The sequence below is a fragment of the Euleptes europaea genome, chromosome 4 (assembly GCF_029931775.1).
Source record: "Euleptes europaea isolate rEulEur1 chromosome 4, rEulEur1.hap1, whole genome shotgun sequence".
Lineage (NCBI taxonomy): Eukaryota > Metazoa > Chordata > Lepidosauria > Squamata > Sphaerodactylidae > Euleptes > Euleptes europaea.
Genome location: NC_079315.1, coordinates 87695289 through 87719098, shown reverse-complemented (window position 1 = coordinate 87719098; position 23810 = coordinate 87695289). Strand labels below are relative to the sequence as shown.

Here is a 23810-nt window from a genome sequence, read left to right as displayed (position 1 = left end):
GCAATACAACCTATTAATAACAATTTTGTTTGATGGAACACATTTTTAAAGATAGCAACAAAAACAGTAAAGGATAGCAATTGGGAAGTCTAAGAGATTGATGAATTTGTAAAATCCTTATATTACCTACTGCAGAATATTTAATGTCTTCTCAGTCTAATGAATTTCCCAGAATCTGAGTTCCACAACAGCTTACAATTGATAATGAAGACTTTAAATATTCAATAGACCAAGACAAATTATTGTGTGTATTATTAAGCAGATTGCTAAACCCCATCTTCACACACATTAGAGTAAATGGGTTTTTGAGATTAAGTTTAATTTAAAATATTTAAAATGTATGTTAACACAAAACTTAAAAGAAAAGCTGAAAGAGGTATTTACTCAGAAGGTCTGATATCTCATCAATATAAATAAAAAGAATGAACAGAATGTTTCCAACTTCCCAAGTAAGTGAAGAAAAATTGACATCTGACAGGTCAAGGACAGGGCTCATTTCTTTAAGAGACCAGCTGTGAACTCTTTGTAATAATATGTAAAGTAGCTCTTTCAGTGAAGGGATCCTCTTCTCAGGTCATGCTCTCAGCATCCCATCTGCAGGCCATGGCTGGCAACCAGTGGGAGCCTGTGAGGGGCAGAGGCATAGGGATGGCCATCAGCGATAGCATGATGGAAAAACCTGGAAGTGATGTCATGCCTCTCCAGGAATCGTTGGAAACTCTCTGGGAAAGCCATTGAGTTTCCAACAATTCCTAGAGAGTTCTGATCACTTCTGTTTTTTCCTGATATGACAACACACTGGTGGCCCAATGGCCATTAAAAAATTTCTCTGATTGGTCACTCAGAGTGATGGTAGGAAATGGAGGTGGGTAATTCCTCAACCCCAGTGGGAGTTTGATAACCTTGCTTTTAAATTAATGATTCCATCCTTTTTATGATGTATTTATTGTGCGAGGACTGTTTTATGAATGTAATTTTAGGTTGCAGAATGTTGTTTTATGCCAATTGGGAGGGGTTTCATGGGGTTGTGCATCTGTGTGTGGCTTGTTTTAATTCTGGTAATTCTTAATGTTGCTACAAAACCTTCAAGCCTTCTTGATTAGAGATTATAGTGGAACAGGGGAAAAAGTGATTGCATTCCAGTCAACTTTGGCTTCCTGCCATAAAGTAGACAACATTTGGGATATTAGAACTGATTCTTAATACAAGGTATCAGTATTTGAGTAAAAGTATCTGGAGGCTGAACTGTGGAATAGAAAAAATGATTCTCCAATAAGATCCAAGAGTTGATCCTCTATAACAGGGGTGGGGAACCTTTTTCCTGCCAAGGGCCATTTGCACATTTATAACATCATTCGGGGGCCATACCAGATGTAGATTTCCCGGTGGGGGGGGAGAGGCTAGGGTTGCCAGGTCTCCAGCCACCATCTGGAGGTTGGCAACCCCAGGGGAGGCCACACAGAGAAGGCCTGCAGGGAGCCCCCGCTCCCCCCTCCCAGGCGGGAAGGGCAGCCAGTGGTGGGCCCCAGCAAACGAGGCACCAGGGGGGCGCAGCCCGCAGTCGATTGGCAAGGGAGGAAGGAAAACAGAGAAAGAGGAAAAGGGGGGAGGGAGGGAGGGAGAGAAAGGAAGAAAGAAATGGAGAGCAGGGAGAAAGAAAATGATGGAGGGAAAGAAAGAAAAGGACGGAGGGAGACAAAGAAAGAGACAGAAAAAGAGGGAGAAAGAGAGGGAGAGAAAGGAGAAAGAGTGACAGAAAAAGAGGAAGAGAGAAAAGCCTCCCCCCGACACACACACCTGCCAGCCCGCGCAACCGGGCCCCAGCCTCCCCCGCCCACACACACACACACCCTGCGGTGCACGGAGCCCCGAGCAACTGGGCCCCAGTCTCCTGCCCTCCCCCCAGTGTCCATAAAAGCCCCCCCCCCGAAGCCCGATCGGCTCCTGCATGCATGCTCTGCCGCCGGGAGCCGCCGGCCTCTTCCTCCCCCCTCGCTGCTCAGCAGCCGACAGGCAGCGAGAGGGGCTTACAATGTGCCGCGGTGCTGTAGGGGGCAGCCTTGGGGAAGCATCCCTCCCCCTCCCATCTTGCCGACCAAAAGCTGACAGTTGGTGAGAGGAGGTCCAAAGGGCACTGCAGCGCCCCTGTAAGCCGCGGCCCCAGGTACACCCTCGGGGAAGGCCGCCCTGTGCCCCGCCTCTGCAGCAGGGCCCCGGAGCTCCCGAGGGCCACAAAAAATGTCCTTGGGGGCCGCATACGACCCTTGGGGCTGAGGTTCCCCATCCCTGCTCTATAATGAATCCTGTGAGAATGTTCAAGTGTTAGACTTTATCACACCTTTCTTCTGGCCTTCTTCCAAGGAGTTTGGGGCTTGGTAGACATTCTCCACTCCTCATTTTCAAACTCCACCCTTTAAGATTCTCTCCTTGAAAAGAACAATTAGCAATAAATCTAAAATTCAGAGTCTAAACTATATGGACCTTTGGTCCAATTCAGGTTTTTTTTTTTTAATGCAGGGTTCTACAATACCTTGCACACTTGCTGCTGATACAAGTTTGCTAAAGGGTGTTCCAGTAGGTATGTCAACATGGCACCAGAAATGGTATTTTTCCATATATATATATATATATATATATATATATATATATATATATATATATATATATATATATATATATATATATATATATATATATATATTTGATACTTAAGCTTTCCCACATTTCTATAACTGCAGCATAATAGCTGCTTAAAATGTAATGCATTTGATACACAGCTATTACTTCGGGCATACTCCGCAACATATACATCAGTGAGATCATCCAATTGATTTAAAGCTTTTCCTACATGAAACTGAGCTTTCCGTACTGGGAAGGCTTCACTAGTAGTAGGGAAAGGCTGCTTCCATTCTGGGCAGCACATGGCCAGTTCCACCCACAGAGCTGCAATTCTGTCCCGTCTAGAGATGATATAAAGACCTGCTACCTGGGAATGGGAAGGAAGAGGATGCTGCCCCCCTTGGGCTAGCTGATTGCCACCTTTTAGAATGTTTGGTCTCTGTAGCTGTTTTTTTGCTTATATAGAATTCCCCCCATTTGTTTGTTTTATGCTAATAGAGGTGTGAGCAACAGATCTTTTGATGTCTTAGAATTCTAAAGTCTTATTTTTATTATCTATAACCTCAAAGCTTATAAGCCACTTTGAGACTTGTGTTGCAGGAGAAAAGCCACTTTGAATCCTATGTTGCAGGAGAAAAGCAGCATATAAATATGGCAAATGAACAAAATAGATAAATTATGTAAGTTCTAGTCCCCAAGTTTAAAACACACACACACACACACAACTTAGAATTAAAATCTTGATTGTCATCATTCTAGCAATGAACAATTTCTGCTCCTTCTTCCAAAAGGCATTTTGGCCACCTATGGGCATATTACTTTCTTTCTGTAAGTAAAACTACTCAGATCAGTGAAATCATATGGCTTTTTCCCCCTACAGAGTGCACACAAACCAGGGACCTTTTAAGACATCAGTATTCTCCGCCTTATTGTTACTGTGCAGTGAGACAGTGATGCTATGGCACAGTTGCTAACAGCAATGCCTCTATGGGGACAACTAAGCAAGGATCCTTCTGCATGAGTCAGCTAAATGAAACTAACCTCTGCCTCTTTGTCTCCATTTTCTTTCTCCCTAAGGGCAACAAGTATAAAAATGCTCACAGATGATTTCAGTCAATTGGACAAAAATTATCCAGAGTTCTGTCAAGCTACTGTGATTCACTCCCAAAGTTTATCACTCCAGGTATAGCAGTCTCTTCTACACAAAATGTTTACAGATTATTGCTATCAATCTAGGCTACTTTTTCTTTGGGATGTTACAGATTTAAGGAACAGATTCTTCACAGATTCTTGAACATTGCCTCCCCACCCCCAGTGCATTGTTTAAAGGCTATGCAGTACTGAAAACACATCTATTACTGCATGTCATATAGTGAGTGATGAATTCCAGTCACATGAAGTTAAAGTGTAATCCGGCATGATGACAGATTAAACAAGTCTAGACAACAACAACAAAAGATTCTTAATAATACTTTTCCTAGAAGGAAAAAAAATTCCTCAAGCACTTTAAATCTTTCCGTTCAATACAATGATGCACATAATCTTACTTTACTCATCTGAATGGAAGCAAAGGATTTTCACTGTTTCAATTCCTGTATAAAAGGCTGTCAAAAGTGTTGCCAAAGTGACAGCGTCGTCTTAAGCAGGTCTACTTAGAATCCTATTCAGTTATTTCAAGGGAGCTTACTGGAAAGTGTTCTTAGGTCTGCAATGGTAGCAACCTTTGTTCAAAGCAAGAAGTGTGCTCTTACAGGTCAAAGCTCAGTAGCTCCACATCTGAATCTCTCAAGGAATGGGCAACACAAGCAATGCTGAATCTGCATCAGATGTACAAAATGGGCTGATTGATTTGTGGGCAAATTCTTTATGAACTAAATTTCAGAGGGTAGCCATTCTGGTCTGCAATAGATTAGAGTCCAGTAGCACATTAGAGATCAACAAGATTATACCTCAACAATCTTGTTGGTCTCTTAAATTGCTACTGGACTCAAAGTTAGCTGTTCTTTATGAACTAAGTTTCTCTGTGCTTCATGGACCTATGAAACTCTGGAATGTGTCCATGGCATTTCCTCTTGCTTAATCCTAAAATCTGTTGTGCCACCACATCCGTTCTTGGCATGGGATATACCAAAAGGTATTTCAATGAAATGTCACACAACATAGTATTGAAGCGGCATTATTATAAGCAAATTTTAGAAATAAGACCTGGTTAGCAAATTGTTACCTTTATGTTAGGAAGTTGTTTTTAGTTAATTATGCACAGACAAAATCTTACCTAGTTTTCATCATCCAAGTACTCCCACTGCAGCAAAAATAATGGGGTATGGCCAAACCAAATGGCAATTGGCCCATAAACAGTTTAATATAATGCACATGGAGTAATATTGTCAGCAGTTTTCGGTACTTGTGGAATTCAGCCATGTTGATTCTGCATATACATGCTTGTTTCCCTCTTTTACAACAAGCCAAGGGAGGGAAATAATCAAAACCACCACATTTTTCTAAATTTGGAAGAGATTGTACCCAGCATTTATGTAGCCTGATGTAAATAATACTGCAAGGAAATGAGGTTTTAGGCAAAATATTAACAGCATACAGGCCGACTAAGTGCTGCAATGTGAGCATGACAGGGGTAATCAAAACATTATTGTGAAATCTGGTCCTAAAAATCCTTAGTAGCCATTATACAGATTTTAAAACCTACCACTGCCTGCTACCCATTAAACACTTTGTAAGGCAAGAAATCATAATACTCTGGTTACAGTTAAGGCAGGCTTTCTATGGTCATCCCACCACAGAATTTTGTATCTAAACAGGTAACCCCTAGGTATACACACTGTGAAATTAGACGGTAGAATGAAATTTACCACTTCAGATTCCATGTAGGGATAATCACATTTTAAAATGTTCCCCTAATTTATTTTTAAAAAACTTGCTTCATGACTGTTAGGTTGTCATTTTTTTTCACCTTCAGGTAGAAGTAGCAAAGTCTACTCTATCACCAGAACATAAAAGTGTAAGAGATGCCTTGCTGGATCAGACCAGTGGTCCATCTAGCGCAGCATCACATTTCATACAGTGGCCAACTAGTAACTGACATCCCCCCCACCCCAGTTGTGGCCTCAGCACTGCTACTCAGAGCTTAACTGTGTTTGGACATGGAGGTCCCCTTCAGTCACTAGGGCTACCAATGAACCTATCCTCCATCTGTCTTAATCCCGCTTTTAAACTAAACTAGTTGCCCTGACCTGGATGGCCCAGGCTAGCCTGATCTCGTCAGATCTCAGAAGCTAAGCAGGGTCAGCCTTGGTTAGTATTTGGATGGGAGACCACCAAGGAACACCAGGGTTGCTGTGCAGAGGAAGGTATTGGCAAACCACCTCTGTTAGTCTCTTGCCATGAAAACCCCAACAAGGGGTAACCATAAGTCGGCTGCGACTTGACGGCACTTTATACACATATACAGTTGCCACTAGGTCCACAGGCAGGTAATTTCACAATTTAATTACTCATTGAATAATATTATATTGTCCACCATGAATCTATCATTGATCAACTTCATTGGGTGGCCCTGAGTTCTAGTATTATGGCATAAGGGGGGAAATTCTCTATTCGCTTTTTCCTTTCCATATGTAATTTTATAAACCTCTATCACACTCCCAATAGATTTTCTCTAAACTGAAAAGCTCCAGAGGTTTTATCCTTTCCTTGTTAAGAAATTTGTTCCAGCTCCTTAACCATTTTGGCTGCTCTCCTCCACATGTTTTCCCACTCTGCAATATCTTTTTTGAAGGATGGTGACCAGAACTATACACAATATTTCAAGTATATCCACATCATAGATCAAGGGTATTATAATATTGGCCATTTTATTTTAAATTCCTAGCAAACATTTTTCACCAGTGCAGCACATTGGGTTGACATTTCCATTGAAGTGTCCACCAGAACTCCAAGATCTCTTTCCCTTTCAGCAAATCTGACCACTACACTCCTCACCCTCAATTCCAGATTATTTAAAAGCAAATTAAACAGTACATATTCCAATATTGATTCTTCTGGGGCCCTTCCCATGCTTCCTGATTAACAAATTATTGAGGGCATGCCATTACTAAGTCTTGGGGCTTAACCAAGGAAAGTCAGTTCAGAGTTTTCACACACACACACTGCCCTTCAAAAAGAGAGAGTGATTCCTTACTGATTAGATAGGACCCCTACAATAGCTGGTGCAGCCTATTGTAGTTAGTTCAACAGCTTGATTGCTGTTATGAAATGGCACAGTGGATATATGCAAGCACTTGCTGGCCTTTTATTTAACTAGAGCATACTGTTAACTGAGACAGTCATCAGCCACATCACTCGACCTCTTTCCTCCTTACAGCAGCCATGTAAAACCAACTGCATTGTGAGGAAACCATCCAGAGACTTGTTGCTGAATCAACTCAGACTGACTCTCTGCCTTTTCCCCTCTGTCCAGAACATATTTCTGTGTATTTGAAATTCATGCTCAGATTTTAAGACTTGGTTCCAAGATCCAGGGAGATGTTTGACTTTTTTGCTTTGGAATGAATGGGGGAAAACACTCAAATTACAGCCTTAAGGTTCCTAAGAGGACAGGGTTCACAAAATCCAGGTGAGGCGTGGAGATCTCCTGGAATTACAACTCATCTCCAGATTGCAGACATCAGTTCCCTTGGAGAAAATGGCTGCTTTGGAGGGTGGACTCTATGCATTATATCCTGATGAGGTCCTTCTCCTCCCCAAACTCTACCCTCCCCAGGTTCCATTCCCAAATCCCAAGAATTTCCCAAACTGGCGTTGGCAACCCTATAAAAGGTTTGCGTGGGCAGAGGAGTAGGATTGCAGTGTTTTTCCCTACTTCTATTTATTTGAGACTTTTCTGTTCTATACACAGTTTCTGTAACACATCCTGGCCTCTTTGAACAGAAATAAAACTTGTATCATACCATGATATTGCATGCTTCTTCAAATTTGCAAGCTGGCCCAATTGCACTAAGGACTTTATAACAGCTAAAATCAACTTCAACAGTGCATTCTATTAGTGCCGAAGGAATACGTGGAAAATGTAGAACTGTGCAAGTAAAATATTCACTCCAGAAACAAATCCTGTTTGCTGAGTTCAAATGCAGCATGGATAACAGCACGGATTTACACCCTTCTAAACCCACTGACTTTAATGGATTTTGTAGGGTGTAACTCCATTCAGAATTGCACTGTAACATGCTTACTTGCAAACTACTTCCTAGTAATCTGTTTAGCACTACAGCTAAAAACATACACTTGACTAATCTCCTCAGTCATCAGCAAGGACTTCATTTAGGATTTCACTAACAGCCACGAATGATTATATATATTAAATTATACCTTAACAAAAAAGCATAATTTCCCAAATTCCTATTTTATCTAGAAAACAAAAATATCCAATATACTAAACTGAAACAAAGTTGAAGAATGCTAATATTCTAGATCTTCTTAGAGCTCGTAATAACCCATTTTGGTTTTAACTATCCTGAACAATTTGGTTCATGTGTGCCACATACTAGTAAAGACAGAAAGTCATGCCTCACCTCGTACATCAGGAGAGAACCGAGCAGAATGGCGAGACACAAAAAGCTTAAGTTCTTGATCCAAGTTGCATTCAATTAGATTTGTATCCCATGATCGGATTCCTGTAAATCAAGAGGAAAAAGAATGATGTGTATTCTTCTCCACAAATTACAACAAATATTTCTGAATTCCATTTTACCGAATCCAAGGACTGGGCCTAGGATTGTCATCCGCCAGGTGTCCTCCTGGAATTACAACTTATCTCCAGACTACAGAGCTCAGTTCCCCTGGAAAAAAGGGTGGCTTTGGAGCATGGACTTGGGAGCACGGACTCTACAGCATCACACTCCTGCTTTGCTTCCTCCTCTCCCCAAACTTCACCCTTCACAGGCTCCACTCCCAAATCTCCAGGAATTTCCCAATGGAGTTGCCAACCATGTATATAAATAAATGCACCCAACAGGGCCAACCACATTGATCATTTAGGTTTCTGCAAATAAAGAAGAACCCCCATGTTTGCAGAAATATCTGGACTTAATAAAACTAATTTGGGATACCCAAGAATCTTACAGCATTATGCAAGGTCACCGAAAACAAAAAGGCAGTGAAGAATTTGGGAGATGAATGTGAGGAGGGAGAAGATCCAGTGACAGCAGTCAAAAGGAAACCCCACAGCAGTGGGAGTGGGGACAGGGCCATCAATGAGAGTGTATGTGTGGAAATTGAATTTCCCTGTCCTTGTGAGTCATCATAGACCCCTCCTTGTATATCTATATTCCACAAAGACACCTATCTGTAAACATTCTGCTTTTACAAACCACATTAAAAATATGTTCTGCATATTCTCCTTCCTTTCTAAGGTCCAATGTTTCAAGACTGCTGAACATTCTTGGTTACTAATGTATACAGTTGACATTTGTTCCAGCTGTTGTAAGCAGCGCTTTAAGAACTTTTTATTAGGATAGATTAGGATATACAGCAGGATTATGTTATTGGATTAATCCAATCTGCAGCAATTATACATATTAAATGTTTCATGCATAAAATCCAAATAATTTCTGCCCAAAAATGTTTTACCCACATTTAATTTTCAAAAGACAAAGTACAGATAAAATCTGTTTTTCTTATGGTCCTCAATTATACCATGTAAAATAAAGTTAATATGAAATCGCCATTCTCATTAACACTGCATTTTCTGCAAATATAATACTATCAGCATTTGCAGTGTACTTGGCACAAAAGCTTCTGGTTCACTTCAAAATGTACCTTGAATTTAGAAGAAGAGTTGGTTTTTATATGCCAACTTTCTATACTTTCTAAGGAGAATCAAACTGGCCTACAATCTCCTTCCCTTCCTCTCCTCACAACAGACACCTTGTGAGGTAGGTGAGGCTGAGAGTTCTGAAAGAACTATGTCTGGCCCAAAGTCACCCAGCAGGCTTCACGTGGAGGAGTGGGGAAACCAACCTGGTTCACCAGATTAGAGTTAACCGCTCCTAACCACTATACCACGCTGGCTGTCTTGCCTCAGGCAAGATCACCACCGAGGTCGCACTCATAATATCTACTTCTTCACATATAAGTATATTAAAGTGTTAAATTTAAAATGTAAGCGTTGCCCACCCTCCAGTCACTATGAAACAATGGGAAATTATGTTTATGGCAAGTAAAGGGGGGTAACTAATCTGTGGTGAGGTCTTAATATGAACACTATATCACTCTCTCTCCTTATACCATGCTCTTCTCCCCAGTGGGGTCCCAAAGCAGCTTACAACATTCTTCCTGCCTCCATTTCATGTTCACAACACCAATCCCGTGAGGTAGGTTAGGCTGAGAGTGTTACCCAGCAATCTTCCATGGAAGATCTCAGATAAGGTGGTTCAGTATCCTAAACTTTATCCATTGAACTGCACAGGAATAACCTTTATTATTCAGTTCTTCCCTCAAGGGCATAGTTGTATGATGTACGAACCTTCTATTATCCATTCTGTAGTCAACAGAAAGGCATGCTGATGTAACCAACAGAAGTAACAAATAAGTACAGTAGTGTACCAAATTACCTTTCCATTTTTGGCTTTCATTTGTGCTTCAGCTTTTTGTTATAACAGCTTTTTAGTTCACTCAGCATGTGTTTAAATGGGGACTCCAACAACCAACCCTCTGATTCCTAAACTTTTAATGAAAACAATCCATCAACAGAAGACAGTCTTTGTTTGGGACCCATATATTAATTCTATTTCTGCTGAAGAAATCACACCCTTTCTACTCTGTTGTCTTTCATATACAACATTATTCAGGAAGCCCAGTCAATGAGGTATCTGAGACAACTGTGGGGAACCAGCCAATGATCACTAGCCACTTGGACATATGAGGGGCTAAGCAACTTGTCATATGGATATATGGGAGTTTAAAAAGCAGTTATTATGTGTACAGGTTCTTTTCAAAACTTGAAGAAATTTTTGGGTTTGTGTACCTTATAACTCCATCTCAAATAATAATAATTATATATATATATATATATATATATATATATATATATATATATATACACACACACACACACACACACACACTGCGCTGAATTTTCTTAAGTTGAAGTCCACTTAAAAATAATATTTAGTATATTTAGTATTTTTGAAAAAGTCTATAAAAGATTTGAGTTCTATTAAATAATGGTCAAGGACCGTTTTAGGCTTCATGCAACTGTTTTACATGGCAGAATAAATACAGTTTTAAAAATTAATACAAGCTGGTTACTGTGTCCCATCTCAAAAGGTGACCTGCCTTTTACAGATGGCAGACATTTAAACAAAACTCAAATGTAGAAGAAAACTAAATAAACTCCAACTGATCAGTTTGACTTGTGCCTAAGAGAAAAAAACACCAAAGTAATTCTTGCACAAACATATAAAGGTATGCCATTTATTCTTCCCTGGGAAGAGGAGTGTTTAATGGGAAGGAGGAGAGAGGCAGTCTTCACTACAACTGAACAACTGCTAGTTGGAGCATTACAATAGCATCTTAACCCTAAAGTATAGAATACATGTTGTTGAGGAAGTTAGGAAGCAGGTAGACTCTGAGACAGCCATGTTAAGAAGAGTCCCACTTTTAAACGTTTTGCAAACAAGGTTGCCAACTCTGGATTGTGAAATTCCTGGATATCTGGGGGTGGAGCCTGGGGAGGCCAGGATTTAGAGAGGGGACCAGGTTATAATTAGGGTTGCCAGGTCGCTCTTCACCACTGGCGGGAGGTTTTTGGGGTGGAGCCCGAGGAGGGTGGAGTTTGGGGAGGGGAGGGACTTCAATGCCATAGAGTCCAATTGCCAAAGCGGCCATTTTCTCCAGGTGAACTGATCTCTATTGGCTGGAGATCAGTTGTAATAGCAGGAGATCTCCAGCTAGTACCTGGAGGTTGGCAAACCTAGTTATAATGCTGTAGAGTCCACCCTGCAGAGCAGACATTTTCTCCAGGGGAACTGATCTGTCACCCGGAGAGCAGTTGTAATTCCAGATCTCCAAGACCCACCTGGAGGTTGGCAACTCTATCTGCAAGTAATATTCAGCTACCAAAAGGCTTACTTACAACAGTAATGAAAGCTCATTTGGGGGAAAGGGAAGCATCCATTTGTTTTCCTTTTAACATATAATTCTTGGAGTAGTTATTACTTTAATTTACAGCTAGACACAGCAGCAGCAACAGAGGTGACTTTGCATTTCTGATGTCAGCTGTAGTTACGGCTCCTGGAACTGATTAATGGTCGGGGGGGTGGGAAGGCTGTGCAAAAATATTTCATGTGATAATTTTAATGTAGCATGCCAGACAGATGGGATATGCACATTTTTGTAAGAAATGAATATTTTAGCAATAATGGACATGGATTTTTCAGAGTCAAAGTTTGAGACAGACTAATAACAGCAAAGTTGGGTGTTTATAAATGAAATTTAAATGAAAAGGAACTGGTAAGTAACTGAAAATAACAGATGGAGTCCACTGATTCATGATAAAATAAAGAAGAGTTGGTTTTTATACCCCAATTTTCTCTACCTTTAAGGAGTCTCAACCCGGCTTACAATTCCCTTCCTCTCCCCACAACAGATACCTTAGGAGGTAGGTGGAGCTGAGAGAACTGTGTTCAGAGAGAACTGTGACTAGCCCAAGGTCACCCAGTAGGCTTCATGTGTAGGAGTGGGGAATCAAACCCGGTTCTCCAGATTAGAGTCCACTGCTCTTAACCACTATACCACGCTGGCATTTTTGCAATGGCATTTTTACAATTTATTTAATCTGATTTTTGCATGAATGATGTGTTGCATGAATTGTGTTGTGAAACTTTTCAAAATAAAACATTTTAAAAATAATTAAACATACAACAATGTACTAAATGAATTAGTACATCGGTATTCATCCAAATAACCAAGACTCAGAAAATATCCAATATTATCAGAGTCCAAAGAGGGACAGGACTCACACTTTTCATCACTTGACTTATGATGAGTCCCAGACAAATATCTGAACTGTGCCCACTGAAAAACATGTTTGGGTTGACATCAGGTGACATGAAAGTATTGTTACTGGTGATTAGTCTTTGGTAGCTTGATGCTACAGTCAATGTGTGAGGAACTTGCATGTGTGAACTGGTACTTATGCAAACACTTTGAATTTTCAATTATACAATTCTTCACAGTTACATGTGTATATATCAGAGGCTTTCTTTAGGTGAAATCTTTCATAGCGATACAAAGTTCTCTAGGGCATTTATGAGAATAAGACAGTAGTTCTAAGAATACTTTTCTGGAAGTTAGCTTCGCTGAATAAAATAGGACTTACTTCTGAGTAATCCAGTTTATGGTTGCTTCCTAAACCCTTAAGCACGTCAACCGCACATAGCTAGGTATTTAAAACTAAGAAGAGGGCTCTGTTACTTCCCATGTTAGTTATTTTACCCAGTGTGGGAAATATCAGATGGTGTTGGTGTCTGTCTAGCACTTTGCCTTCATTTACTAGCACATCATCACAGAGTATGATACATTGTTCTTATTTCATGACTTCCTGTTTTTTAAAAAAATTCAGAATAAATGAATGATCATACTCAAAAACAAAACATATGGATAAGACAGGATTGGGGAGGCCATGGCTCAGTGGTTCAGCATGTGCCTTGCATGCAGAAGGTCCTACGTTCAACCCCTGGCATCTCCAGATAAAGGGATGATGTAGCAAGTAATATGAAAGATCTTTACCTAACACCATGGAGAACTGTTTCCAGTCAGAGTAGACAATGATGACTTTGACAGATCAATGATCTGACTTGGTATAAGGCAGCTTCATGTGTATATGACCAGATGATGAGGCAGAATTCATAAACATGTGTTCTTGCACATTTATATTGATCATTAATGATGAAAATGATATAAACACAGCCTAAATAAAGGCAGAGCCCAGTCACACTTTTATCCTGCCCTTCTTCCCAGGAACTCAGAACGGCATACAGGCTTCTCCTCTCCTACATTTTAGCCCCACAAAAACAACAACCCTGTGAGGTATATTAGACTGAAAGACAATGACTGGCCCAAGGTCGTCCAGCTTTGTAGCAAAATGGGGGGGGGTTGAACCCAGATATCCCCAGCTCCAGCATTATGCTTTAACTACTACATTACACTGGCTCTCATCAGCCTGTGATACACTTATGGAAGTAGAGAAAGTGCAGCACCATGATTCAGCAGTTCTGACAGAAATACAACACACACAAAATTGTGTCAGAAAACAACAACATGGATTTTAAAGCCTGAAGTAAAATGGGAAAATTAAAAAAAAAATCTGCTGCTAGATTGAGTGTAATGAAAGTCCAGCTGAGACAGGATTGTTTGTTTCCTTCTGTGGGAAGAGAAGCAGATCTGCCAGTCATCTCTCCATTAGCAACCTGGACACGCCCACAAGTCTTGAATTCTATACAGACCCAAGAGTCATCTTTTTTAAAATGTAAAGGGCTAAATCACTTGTGCATTAAAGTAAAAAGCTCAGCAAATGGTGCTTGAACCACACTGGGTAACACTGCAAACTCAAGGCCCCTCTTGAAAACATTTAAAGAATAAATCTTCATCCACCGGATAACCCTTTGGTGAGTCATTAGGACACGATCTTGTCTCAGATTTCTCTGCAGTGATGCATGTTAATCCAGCATCTTCAAGGGTGGTGCCCAATTGAAGCATACAGCAGATACTGTAAAACCTGAGATCCTGAAGGCCTTGTTGGGAATCTATAGTTCAAGTGATGAATGACTACTTTTAGCTCATAAAGTACTTTCCAAAAAGAAGAGATTTATTAAACCCATATAATGTGCCATGGAAATATATTTATAGACAGTCCAAATTCAGCATGAAACCAATAATACGCCCAGATTCTCAATTCTACTGAAAAACTCTACTCAAAAATTCAAAGAATGGATGTTGCTTCTAGGTAACTCTAGCCAACCTAATGCAGTAAGAAAATGGCAATTAAAACAGTGCCAGTGCAAAACTTCTCAGGCTTGAAGTAATTTTTTTTCTGTGACAAGGTGACATCATACCTTCAGTGCATACAACACATCTATTTACTGTATGATGTTAAGTAAAATACAGTTTGGTGCAAGTTCAGATTTCAGCTAAAAGACAAAATAACCGGTGCAGTCTTTAAAAGATCATCAGTCTCACAACAGTTTCTAGTCATTGAACAAAGGAGGCCATGACCTACGTTCATTTTTAATACAGGTGGCCTTGTTCTCAGTGGAATGTATATTGAAGAAGGAATCCATAAAGAAACCACACATTTTAATGGCTGAAAGGGAGTGAATCATCAATACAAAGAGCCAACTGAAGTACCCCTTGGTACACTGAACCACACCTATATAGCAAGAATAATCAAGACATTGCCTAAAGGTTCATCTGACAATTGCAAGTTCCTGAAATCTCTTCCTCTCCTTGTTTTAAAGTAAAACCGTAACACATTTGGAATCCATATGCATTCAATGAAAACTTACTTGTATAAAAGCCATGAGTGCAAGGTTTACGGCCTTCTAATGTAAGATCTAGCATTTATTTTATGAGCACCGCACATTAGTACTCCGCATAATGCTACAATTACATTACCAAGAAGGAATTCATTGTTCCCTGCCATCATATTCCAATGTGTGAGTTTTATCAAATAAAAGGTTAGTTGGACAGCTAGTCCACAGTAGTGGAAATCTGCAGCCAAACAACGGCAAGCTTTGAGAGAAAGTGCTCAGCTTTTTATAACATGCATTTCTGTTCTTTGCTGTTCATTCCACTTCTTTTGATAAAAGTCTCAATTTTGTTCCTGAAGCAGACCCATGAAAAGCCATGAGTGGCCGAAAGTTAGAAACAAAGGAAGCTGGTGCATTTTTTTATTATCAGGAGCAGCACAGTCTGCAGTGCAACAGCTTTCCGGATCCCTTTTTAGCTTCAATTTTCAGAGAGCAGAGGTAGATTGATAGCAAATGGATATTTAATGTAATTTCCTTTTTTCTCCTTGACTGTGTAAACGCCCTTTGTCCGCTATGGGCTGCCATAGGGACCGCACTGCGGACTGCACCACGCCCACAAGCCGGTATCTCTGGGCAGACTCCCCAGCAGCAGCACCAAGAGGCGAAAAAGAGAAAGCAAAGGAGGCACTGTTGCTGGCTCCGCAAAAGACCAGAACGACCTCTGCTCTGAGCCAGTTGGGGGGGGGGGGTTTGGGGTACACGCAGATGTCAATAGCAAGAGAGGAGGAGGAGAAGTTGCAGAAGTAATGAAAGGAGCTAACTCAAGATCAGCAGCATGTGTTCCAATCCCACCTTCCTGGTGCCTCTTGGTGCAGCAAAATGTCAAAGCCAACTGCAGATCTTTGTGTGGGAGAAGCCAAAGAGAAGCCTTCTTCCTCCTCTGTTGCTGCTGCTGCAGCCATTCAATAGCCATCTCCAGATGCTGTCTTGGATGGATTCACAATACCTTGTAACCCCCTCCCCCTCCAATCCCATTATGTTCCTGAAATTTCTCCCTCTCTTTTATGTCTGGCAATACAAGAAGCTAGCAAGAGAAGGGCACACTGTTAATTAATAATGCTGCCTTGAAAGGGGGGGAGGAATCAACTTGGTTTTATAGCTCAAGGTTTCTTTTCTTTTTTAAAAAAGTCAACCACTGGGGTTGGGGGAAGAGGAATTATAGCGGAGACATTTCTTCCATCTACTTAAGCTGCAGCCATCTAGTGAAGAAAACACACCCTTCAGTGAATCCAGCTGCAGCCTCTCCTTTATTCCACACTGCAATGCAACTCTGAGAAGAAGTGAGGATCTGAAAGGGATGCAGAAGAGATGGACGGGCTGAGTGGCGACTGCTGCCAACTCCAGCACTGCAGCTCCCAGACAGAGGATCACCACTCACACAATACACATACACACAAAGGGGGGAGGGAGAGGAGAAGGGAGTGGTTGCATCAGATTTTCTCCCCCCCCCTCCATCCTTCTTTGTGGCCAGGCTCTGAAGTCAGCAAACATGAATTTCATGCCAAAACTACACTGGAGGGAAGATGTGGCGCGGAGGAGGCTCTGCCAAGGTTATGCAGTCACTGACTTTTTATTGCAGAGAAAGACCCTCCCGCCGCCACCGGCACGCCCGACCCGTGAGCGCAAAGGACTTCTGTGCAACCTGTAGGTCGCCTCCAGCCCCTGCCCGCCCTTCCCACAGCCAAGCCGGGGAGGGGAGGGCGATGAAGCAACTCCTTCTCAGGGACACTGAAGGAGACGCGTGGGGGGGGGGCTGGGAGACGCGCTGCAGCCGCCTTACCTCGCTCGATGTTGGCTATGGCTCGCCTCAGATGCTCCTCGGTGACCAGCTCGCCCACCACGACCAGCAGATAAAATTTGCTGTCGAGGAAGCGGTGAGACAGGCTGGGCGAGGGGGGGACGGCCCCGGGGAGGCTGCAAGACGGCTCCGACTCGGCTTCCAGCACCACCGTCGCCATCCCGGCCAAAGCCCCTCTCCGGTCTCCTTCCTCGCTCGTCTCCCTTCAGGCGGCGGCGGAGGGAGGAAAATGGAAGGAAGGGGGAAAAAAAGAGAGCTTTAGTTCCCAAAAACGCCTCCCTCGGCAGGCGGGCTGAGGGGTGGGTGGGGGGAGAGAAGCGCGCGCCGAAAGGCACCACCGCGCTCCGGGCAGCTGGGCGAGCGAGTGAGGCAGGGCGGGGAGGCGGCGGCGCTTTTATACCCAGACGGCGCAGGGCTGGGACCCGGCGCATCCACGCGCGCTGCCGCCGCCGCCGCCGCCTTGCCAGCATCCACAGCTGATGTCATCTGCAGCAAATCATGCCTCCCATCGCTGCCTCCGGAAGCAGAAAGGACGACGGTGGGGGAACAATGCCCAGAAAGGCAGGCCGCGGGCGGAGGGCCTGGCTGGCACCCGGGGCCCGCCGCCGAGGCGCTCTGCTCCACGCGCGCAGAGGGGCTGTTTGCACGCGCGCTCACCGAAGGGGTAAAAGTCCCGGGCCGTTTAGGCAGGGGAGGGTTTGACTTGGACTGGCCGCTCTCGAGAGGCGCCTTTCCCCCCCGTCCGAATTCTCCAAACTCCACAATATGCAGAGTTTGGAGAATTTGGGTGGGGAAAAGGAGAGCGGCAAATCCAAGGCAAAAGCCTCCCGTGCATAAATGGCCCCCCGGGGGGGGATTAGCTCTTTCTCCCGAGCTGAAACTGAAGAGAAACAGTGTGTGGGGGCGAAAACGCACGGTCGCTTGAGCCTCCTTTCTTCCCTGATTCAGCCAGGATCGAACGCACGGACGTGCGTTCGATCCTGGCTGGATCCTGGCTGGAACAGGGAAGAAAGGAGGCTCAAGCGACCGTGCGTTTTCGCCCCTGGGGTTTGTTATTCCGTCACTTAAGGGACTTGGTGAGACCAGGCCCTTTTGGATCTCCCAGAATTTGATAGATGCCCAGCCTTTTTTTTTTAATCTACAGCTATTGGATAAGCAAGAACGAGGTCTTTTACCAGACTTACTGAAGTTGCTTGAAATTTGCAAAGCAGCTTTTGAAAGACGCATATTTTTCCTCTGAGTGAATCAAGGCCATGTGTGTGAGGCCTCTGTAGCTCAGTCCCACCAGTTTAGCTGGTGCAGATCATGTGCCAAAGCAGCTGCCCCACACAGTCTGACACATACATACCACAGTCCTATGCAATGTCTCAGAGGAGACGGATAAGGGGGTTACCGCACTTGTATTCCCAGCGATGTATTAAGAGTTTGAAAATGTTATAAAAAATACTGTTCGCACTTTCTATGTACAATGTATTAAGAGTTTGAAAATGTTATAAAAAATACTGTTCGCACTTTGGCCCCTTTAGCTGTGAAGATGGTCTTCCAACCATTTATAAGCCGTGGTATCCAAAAACCCTTTTAAAGCAACACATTTTCAAACTCTTAATACATCGCTGGGAATACAAAGTGCGGTAACCCCCCCTTAATAAGCAACTCTCAGGGAGCTTTGTGCCTGTGTGTGGTCTGAAAATTGCATCCAGTACCTTCTATGGCATTGCAAAGGAGCTTGCAGAGCATACACGGAGCATGCCCAAGTTGCAGTTTCCTGCATATGATGAGAGAAGGCTCACCTATGTTCAGTTTTATCTGGTTTTGTGAAAGTATTTTCATTTAAATTGGCATTTGGGGAGTGTGAGCTTCAGATGTACATGCTCGCATGGGTCAGGGGTTGGGAAGTGCGTGCCTGGGCCGTGAACCCTTAAGGGCTTCCTCAGCTGAGCATCACATGGCAGATGTTCGTAAGGGGCTTAGCCCAAACTCTGGCATGACTGGCTGAAAGGGTAGAGATGTTAGTGATCTTGCAGACAGTGCCCCCATCTATTGCCAGGTATTCCCCCACCTTTTCTGTCAAGTGAGAGGGGGGAGGGTGTTCTTCTGGGGGGCCGTGACCCACCAGCCTGTCCGTGAGCTTGGCTGTTTCAAGGGTGTAAGTGCCGGGGGCTCCCTGGAAAGGGGGAAGAACGATTGGAAGGAACAGTGGGTGCAGGGACCGATTCAATGACAAGTCGCACATTAGTGAGCATTCCCCAGATTGGGCATCTTTTCATAAATTGGGGCGACAGAGGGCGGCGGCCCATGTGCCCCCCCACTTCCGAGTGTTAGCAAGAAATGGGATGGGTTGGCACCACCGCAGCTGGTTTCACCAGTTTTTCACTACATACTACTTTTGTAACTGCAGTTGGTTTTTCCCGATTCGCCCCTGCACGTGTGGTCTCGAACCCCCTCCTCTTTTTTGTTTATGTTTTGTTTTGTTCACAAAACAAACCCTAGGAGGGTTTTTTTCCTTTTTAACATGCTTATGGAGGGGTATGTAAGTACAGGGGTATTGTACCTCAATGCAAGTCGATTTTGCAGGACTTCTTCACTAACGATCTTCTGTAGTTCAGAATACCTGTTATCTACCTGTATTTCAACATGTTGGCACTACCAATTATGGCACGGCTTTGAAGGTACGGCGACACACAGATTGGGTTCACTTTCCCCTAAATTACTTGACTTTGGGGTACCTGTTGTGTATGTATATAGTTGGCAGACAGGCAGGGGAACGGAGGAGCTTGAGACTTGGACGAAGGATCCTAAACCCTGCACACGCGATTGGCCCCCTGCCGGCAAGCGCCATTGGTCCTAAGCCGGCACGCACCATTGGCACCCCGGGGTTGTTACCCCCCCCATCACGGATCAGGGGGGAGTGGCTGCGGGCGGCCAGGGTAGCATATAAGCGGGGCCATTTCCACTGTATGCCCAGTTCAGTTCTTCACTACAATAAAGTGTTGTTGGAACTCCGTCTCAATCTCGTGTGTCCTCCCCACGCGGACTTAACAGTATCCCTCATGGCTCCTGTGGATTACAGACCTATGTCCCATCATTTTACTGGGGATTCTGCAGTCACCTATGCCTTTCCTGCTCGTTTTGTTCAGGGGTGACACATCCTTCCACCACATGGTTATCTTGCTATGGTCATATGTGGGTGGGGTGCTCCCCCCTTTTTTCAACATATGGGATATGAGTCTGCCCTCCCTCTCCATGGGGGAACCTAGAGGTTCGTGGGCTTCAGGCTCAACGGGGTGGTGCGTTGATATGGCGATACATATGGGCCTCGGCTTTCTGTGCCAGCTTGAGGCTTTTGGCGTTTTTCTTGGATGGTCAATTAAGGCAGTCATGTAACCTTCTGATTTCCTTCCTGGCCCTGGATGGATACATGTCAGGCGCAGCAGCGTGGCTTCCTACCTACATTCTGCGGGGGTGCATGCTGCAGCCAAAGTTGCGGCCTCTGCCCTTGGACCCTTGCTTTGACCGGGGCTAGGTGTGTTGAGGAAGAACATTCCAAAGAAGAGAATCCAACAGCCAGAAAACCTGGAGGTTTTTAAGCAGAGGCTAGATGGCCATCTGTCAGCAATGCTGATTCTATGACCTTAGGAAGTTCATGAGAGGGAGGGCATCTTGGCCATCTTCTAGGCATGGAGCAGGGGTCACTGGGGGTGTGTGGGGGTAGTTGTGAAATTCCTGTGTTGTGCAGGGGGTTGGACTAGATCACCCTGGTGGTCCCTTCCAACTCTGATTCTATGATTCTATTAAATAATCTGACCTGTTAAGGAGAAATCTGGAGCAGAGCCTCACTGGAGAATCTTAATATCCACCTCATATGGAAGAAGGCAATCTTCAGCTCCTAGGCCATTTAGGTCTGTCGGCACCAGTCCCTTGAATATGGCTTGGACCCTGTAGCCAATGAAGCACTTTCGGTACTAGTTTTGTATGATGTTTTCCATGAATGTCTTGCAATTGTGCAGTTTTGACACCATCTTCAGGGTTGGGTTCTATGCAGAGAATGAGAATTAGTTACAATCTGATCAAAAAGTTACCAAAGCATGTGTAATATTGGCAAGGTGCTTAAATCTCCTAGGAAAGGTTGCTGCTGATTGGACCTAGAGAAGTAAACTTCCTGGAAATTTGGAGGTCACAGAAAAAAGTATGGAGGGAAGGAAATGTTGGGAAATAATGAAATATATCCAATACTTACTTTCACATCAAACCTAGTTTTACTGATTGAACACCATAACATGCATCATTTATACATTAATAAGCATGTGGTACTGTTTGGCATATTTATGGAATTTAGAAGAGTTGGTTTTTATAACCAGCTTTTCTCTACCATTGAGGAGTATCAAAGCTGCTTACAATTGCCTTCCCTTCTCCCCACAACAGACACCTTGTGAGGTAGGTGAGACTGAGAGAGTTCTGAGAGAACTGTGACTAGCCCAAGGTCATTCAGTAGGCTTCATGTGTAGGAGTGGGGAAACAAACCCTGTTCACCAGATTAGAGTCCGTAGCTCATGTGGAGGAATGGGGAATCAAATCTGGTTCTCCAGATTAGAGTCCGCCACTCTTAACCACTACACTACGCTGGGTTTATACTGTGTGCGTGTAAAGTGCCGTCAAGTCGCAGCTGACTTATGGCGACCCCCTTTTGGGGTTTTCATGGCAAGAGACTAACAGAGGTGGTTTGCCAGTGCCTTCCTCTGCACAGCAACCCTGGTATTTCTGGTGGCCTCCCATCCAAATACTAACCAGGGCTGACCCTGCTTAGCTTCTGAGATCTGACGAGATCAGGCTAGCCTGGGCCATCCAGGTCAGGGCGGGGTTATACTACTAGTATAAATATCATTCTCTATAAGAAAAACTGCAAGTATATTCAACACTTGAGAAAGAGCTGCAAACTTTTGCACCCTATGAGGCCATGGTATACGTGTCTTTAATTTTTCCCATCTGAGACGTAGGAAAAATAAAAAATGAAAGCAGAAGGAAATTTCTGTAGCAAACAAAATTAAATGTATTATTTGGCTAAAACTCTCTCATAGAGGCTCAATACATAGGACTGCCAGCTTGTTTGGATGTTAAGTTTATGAATATACTGAACTCTTTAATAATGTATCATTAAACATAACATATTGTTAGCAAAATTATTACATTTAAACAAAAAAACCTTGAAAACATGCTATAGAGTGTGAAAAGCCTTGCCTTAAGAAGCATTTTACTATTTTAAAAGAGAAAATATTTCATAGGAGTTTCTTTTCATTATTCCCTCAATTTCCCAATGTTTCCATTGGAAAACTGGGGAGGGTTCTCCAAAAATGGAGAAAATATTTCGCCCAAAATGTTTCCATTTTTTTTCCTGGGCCCTCAGAGATGTAGTTGTGCCTGACAAGAACAGTCTCCATTGTGACACAGGGGTCTGGCACAGAAGTAGAGTGCAATTATTCTTCTATATAGGTGATTTAAAGGATAGAATTATACATTATGGTATATGATGAAGGGAGCTTTGATTCTTGAAAGCTCATACCCCAAAAATCTTGTAGTTGTCTACGGTGCTACTGGACTCGAATCTAGCTGCACTGCAGAGTGCAGACCAATATGGCTACCCACTGAAACCACATTATGTATGATACTATGATCATCATGTATTATACTACAATTCTATCCCTCATTGGTTCATTTTTGTTAATGCAGCCCTTGGGACTACAATTTAAAGTGTGGAGAAAGAGGGACTATTTAACATTCTCACTGAAAATCACCAAAATCAAGCTGCTTTTACTCCTGGTAAAACTGTATTTGTAAGTTTCTTTCAGCAGCACAAACAGCAGTTGAAGGCTTTCATATTCTATCAGTTGAGCATCTTTGCTCCTTGGTTCTGTGTTCAGTTTGGCAGTGCTGGTTGTTCTGGTGTTGTTTTAGTATAATTTTACAGCCCATTCCTGAGCTGAGGCGTACAGGGACGGCGGGGAAGAGGCTCAGCAGCGCCTCTTCCTAAGCTGCTCCCCGTACGCCGTTAAACAAAAAAAGCCGTTTCGCGGTTGTTGTTGTTGTTTTTTTAAACCAGGGCCTTTTGCCCCATAGGGAATAGCGAGGCTGCTCCTGCTAAAAAGCAGGTGCAGCATGGCCATTCCCGGCGCCAGCGCAAGTGGCCAAAAGGGGATAGGGACCCGCCTAGCCAGCAGCTCCTCCCCCTGCAACGCCCCTGCAACACCCCCCTGCGCCGACGCAGCCTCTCCACGCCGTTGCTGACGCCACGGAGAGGCCGTGCCGGTGGAGGGGGGAGGCGCAATCCTGCGGCGCTCTGCCACCGGCGGGACCGGCCTCGCTGCCAGCGTAAGTGCATACAAACACGCGTTTACACGCACTTACGCTGGCGGCGAAGTCACGCCGCCACCACAAAACATTCAGCCCATTCTCAGGAATGGGCTGTTAATCTGTGGTCAACTGTTTTATAAATGTGTTTCATGGATTTCTGTTAGTCTCTTAAACAAATTCACATCTGGCAAATGGGCTAAAAATAATTTTAATATGTAATTAAAAATAAACTCCAGGTTATCAGAACAAGAACTATGATTCACCCCCATGCCATTCTCATCCCCACTAAATTTAACTGGACTTTCTTCTGATTATGCCTTATACATATGTACAAGACAATTTTTAAATTTAGTCTCTGATATAGGCCTGTCTTTAATTTGCCTTTTGGGGGCAAGATTGTCAAACGACTTAGCTGAACTGGTACAGGAACACCTGGATCTGCCCTT

At 43.4% G+C, this 23810-nt stretch overlaps 1 protein-coding gene across 1 annotated transcript in view; it reads right to left on the bottom strand.

Annotated features, from left to right (window-relative positions):
* The window catches only part of MAP1B (microtubule associated protein 1B), a 74901-nt gene extending 57722 nt beyond the window's left edge, over positions 1-17179 (bottom strand). The window contains exons 1-2 of the mRNA XM_056848810.1: positions 17002-17179; positions 8205-8306 (exon numbers count right to left, since the gene is read on the bottom strand). Coding sequence (XP_056704788.1) covers positions 8205-8306; positions 17002-17179 — 280 coding nt within the window. The remainder of the gene's footprint in view (positions 1-8204; positions 8307-17001) is intronic.
* Between the last annotated feature and the right edge of the window lie 6631 nt (positions 17180-23810).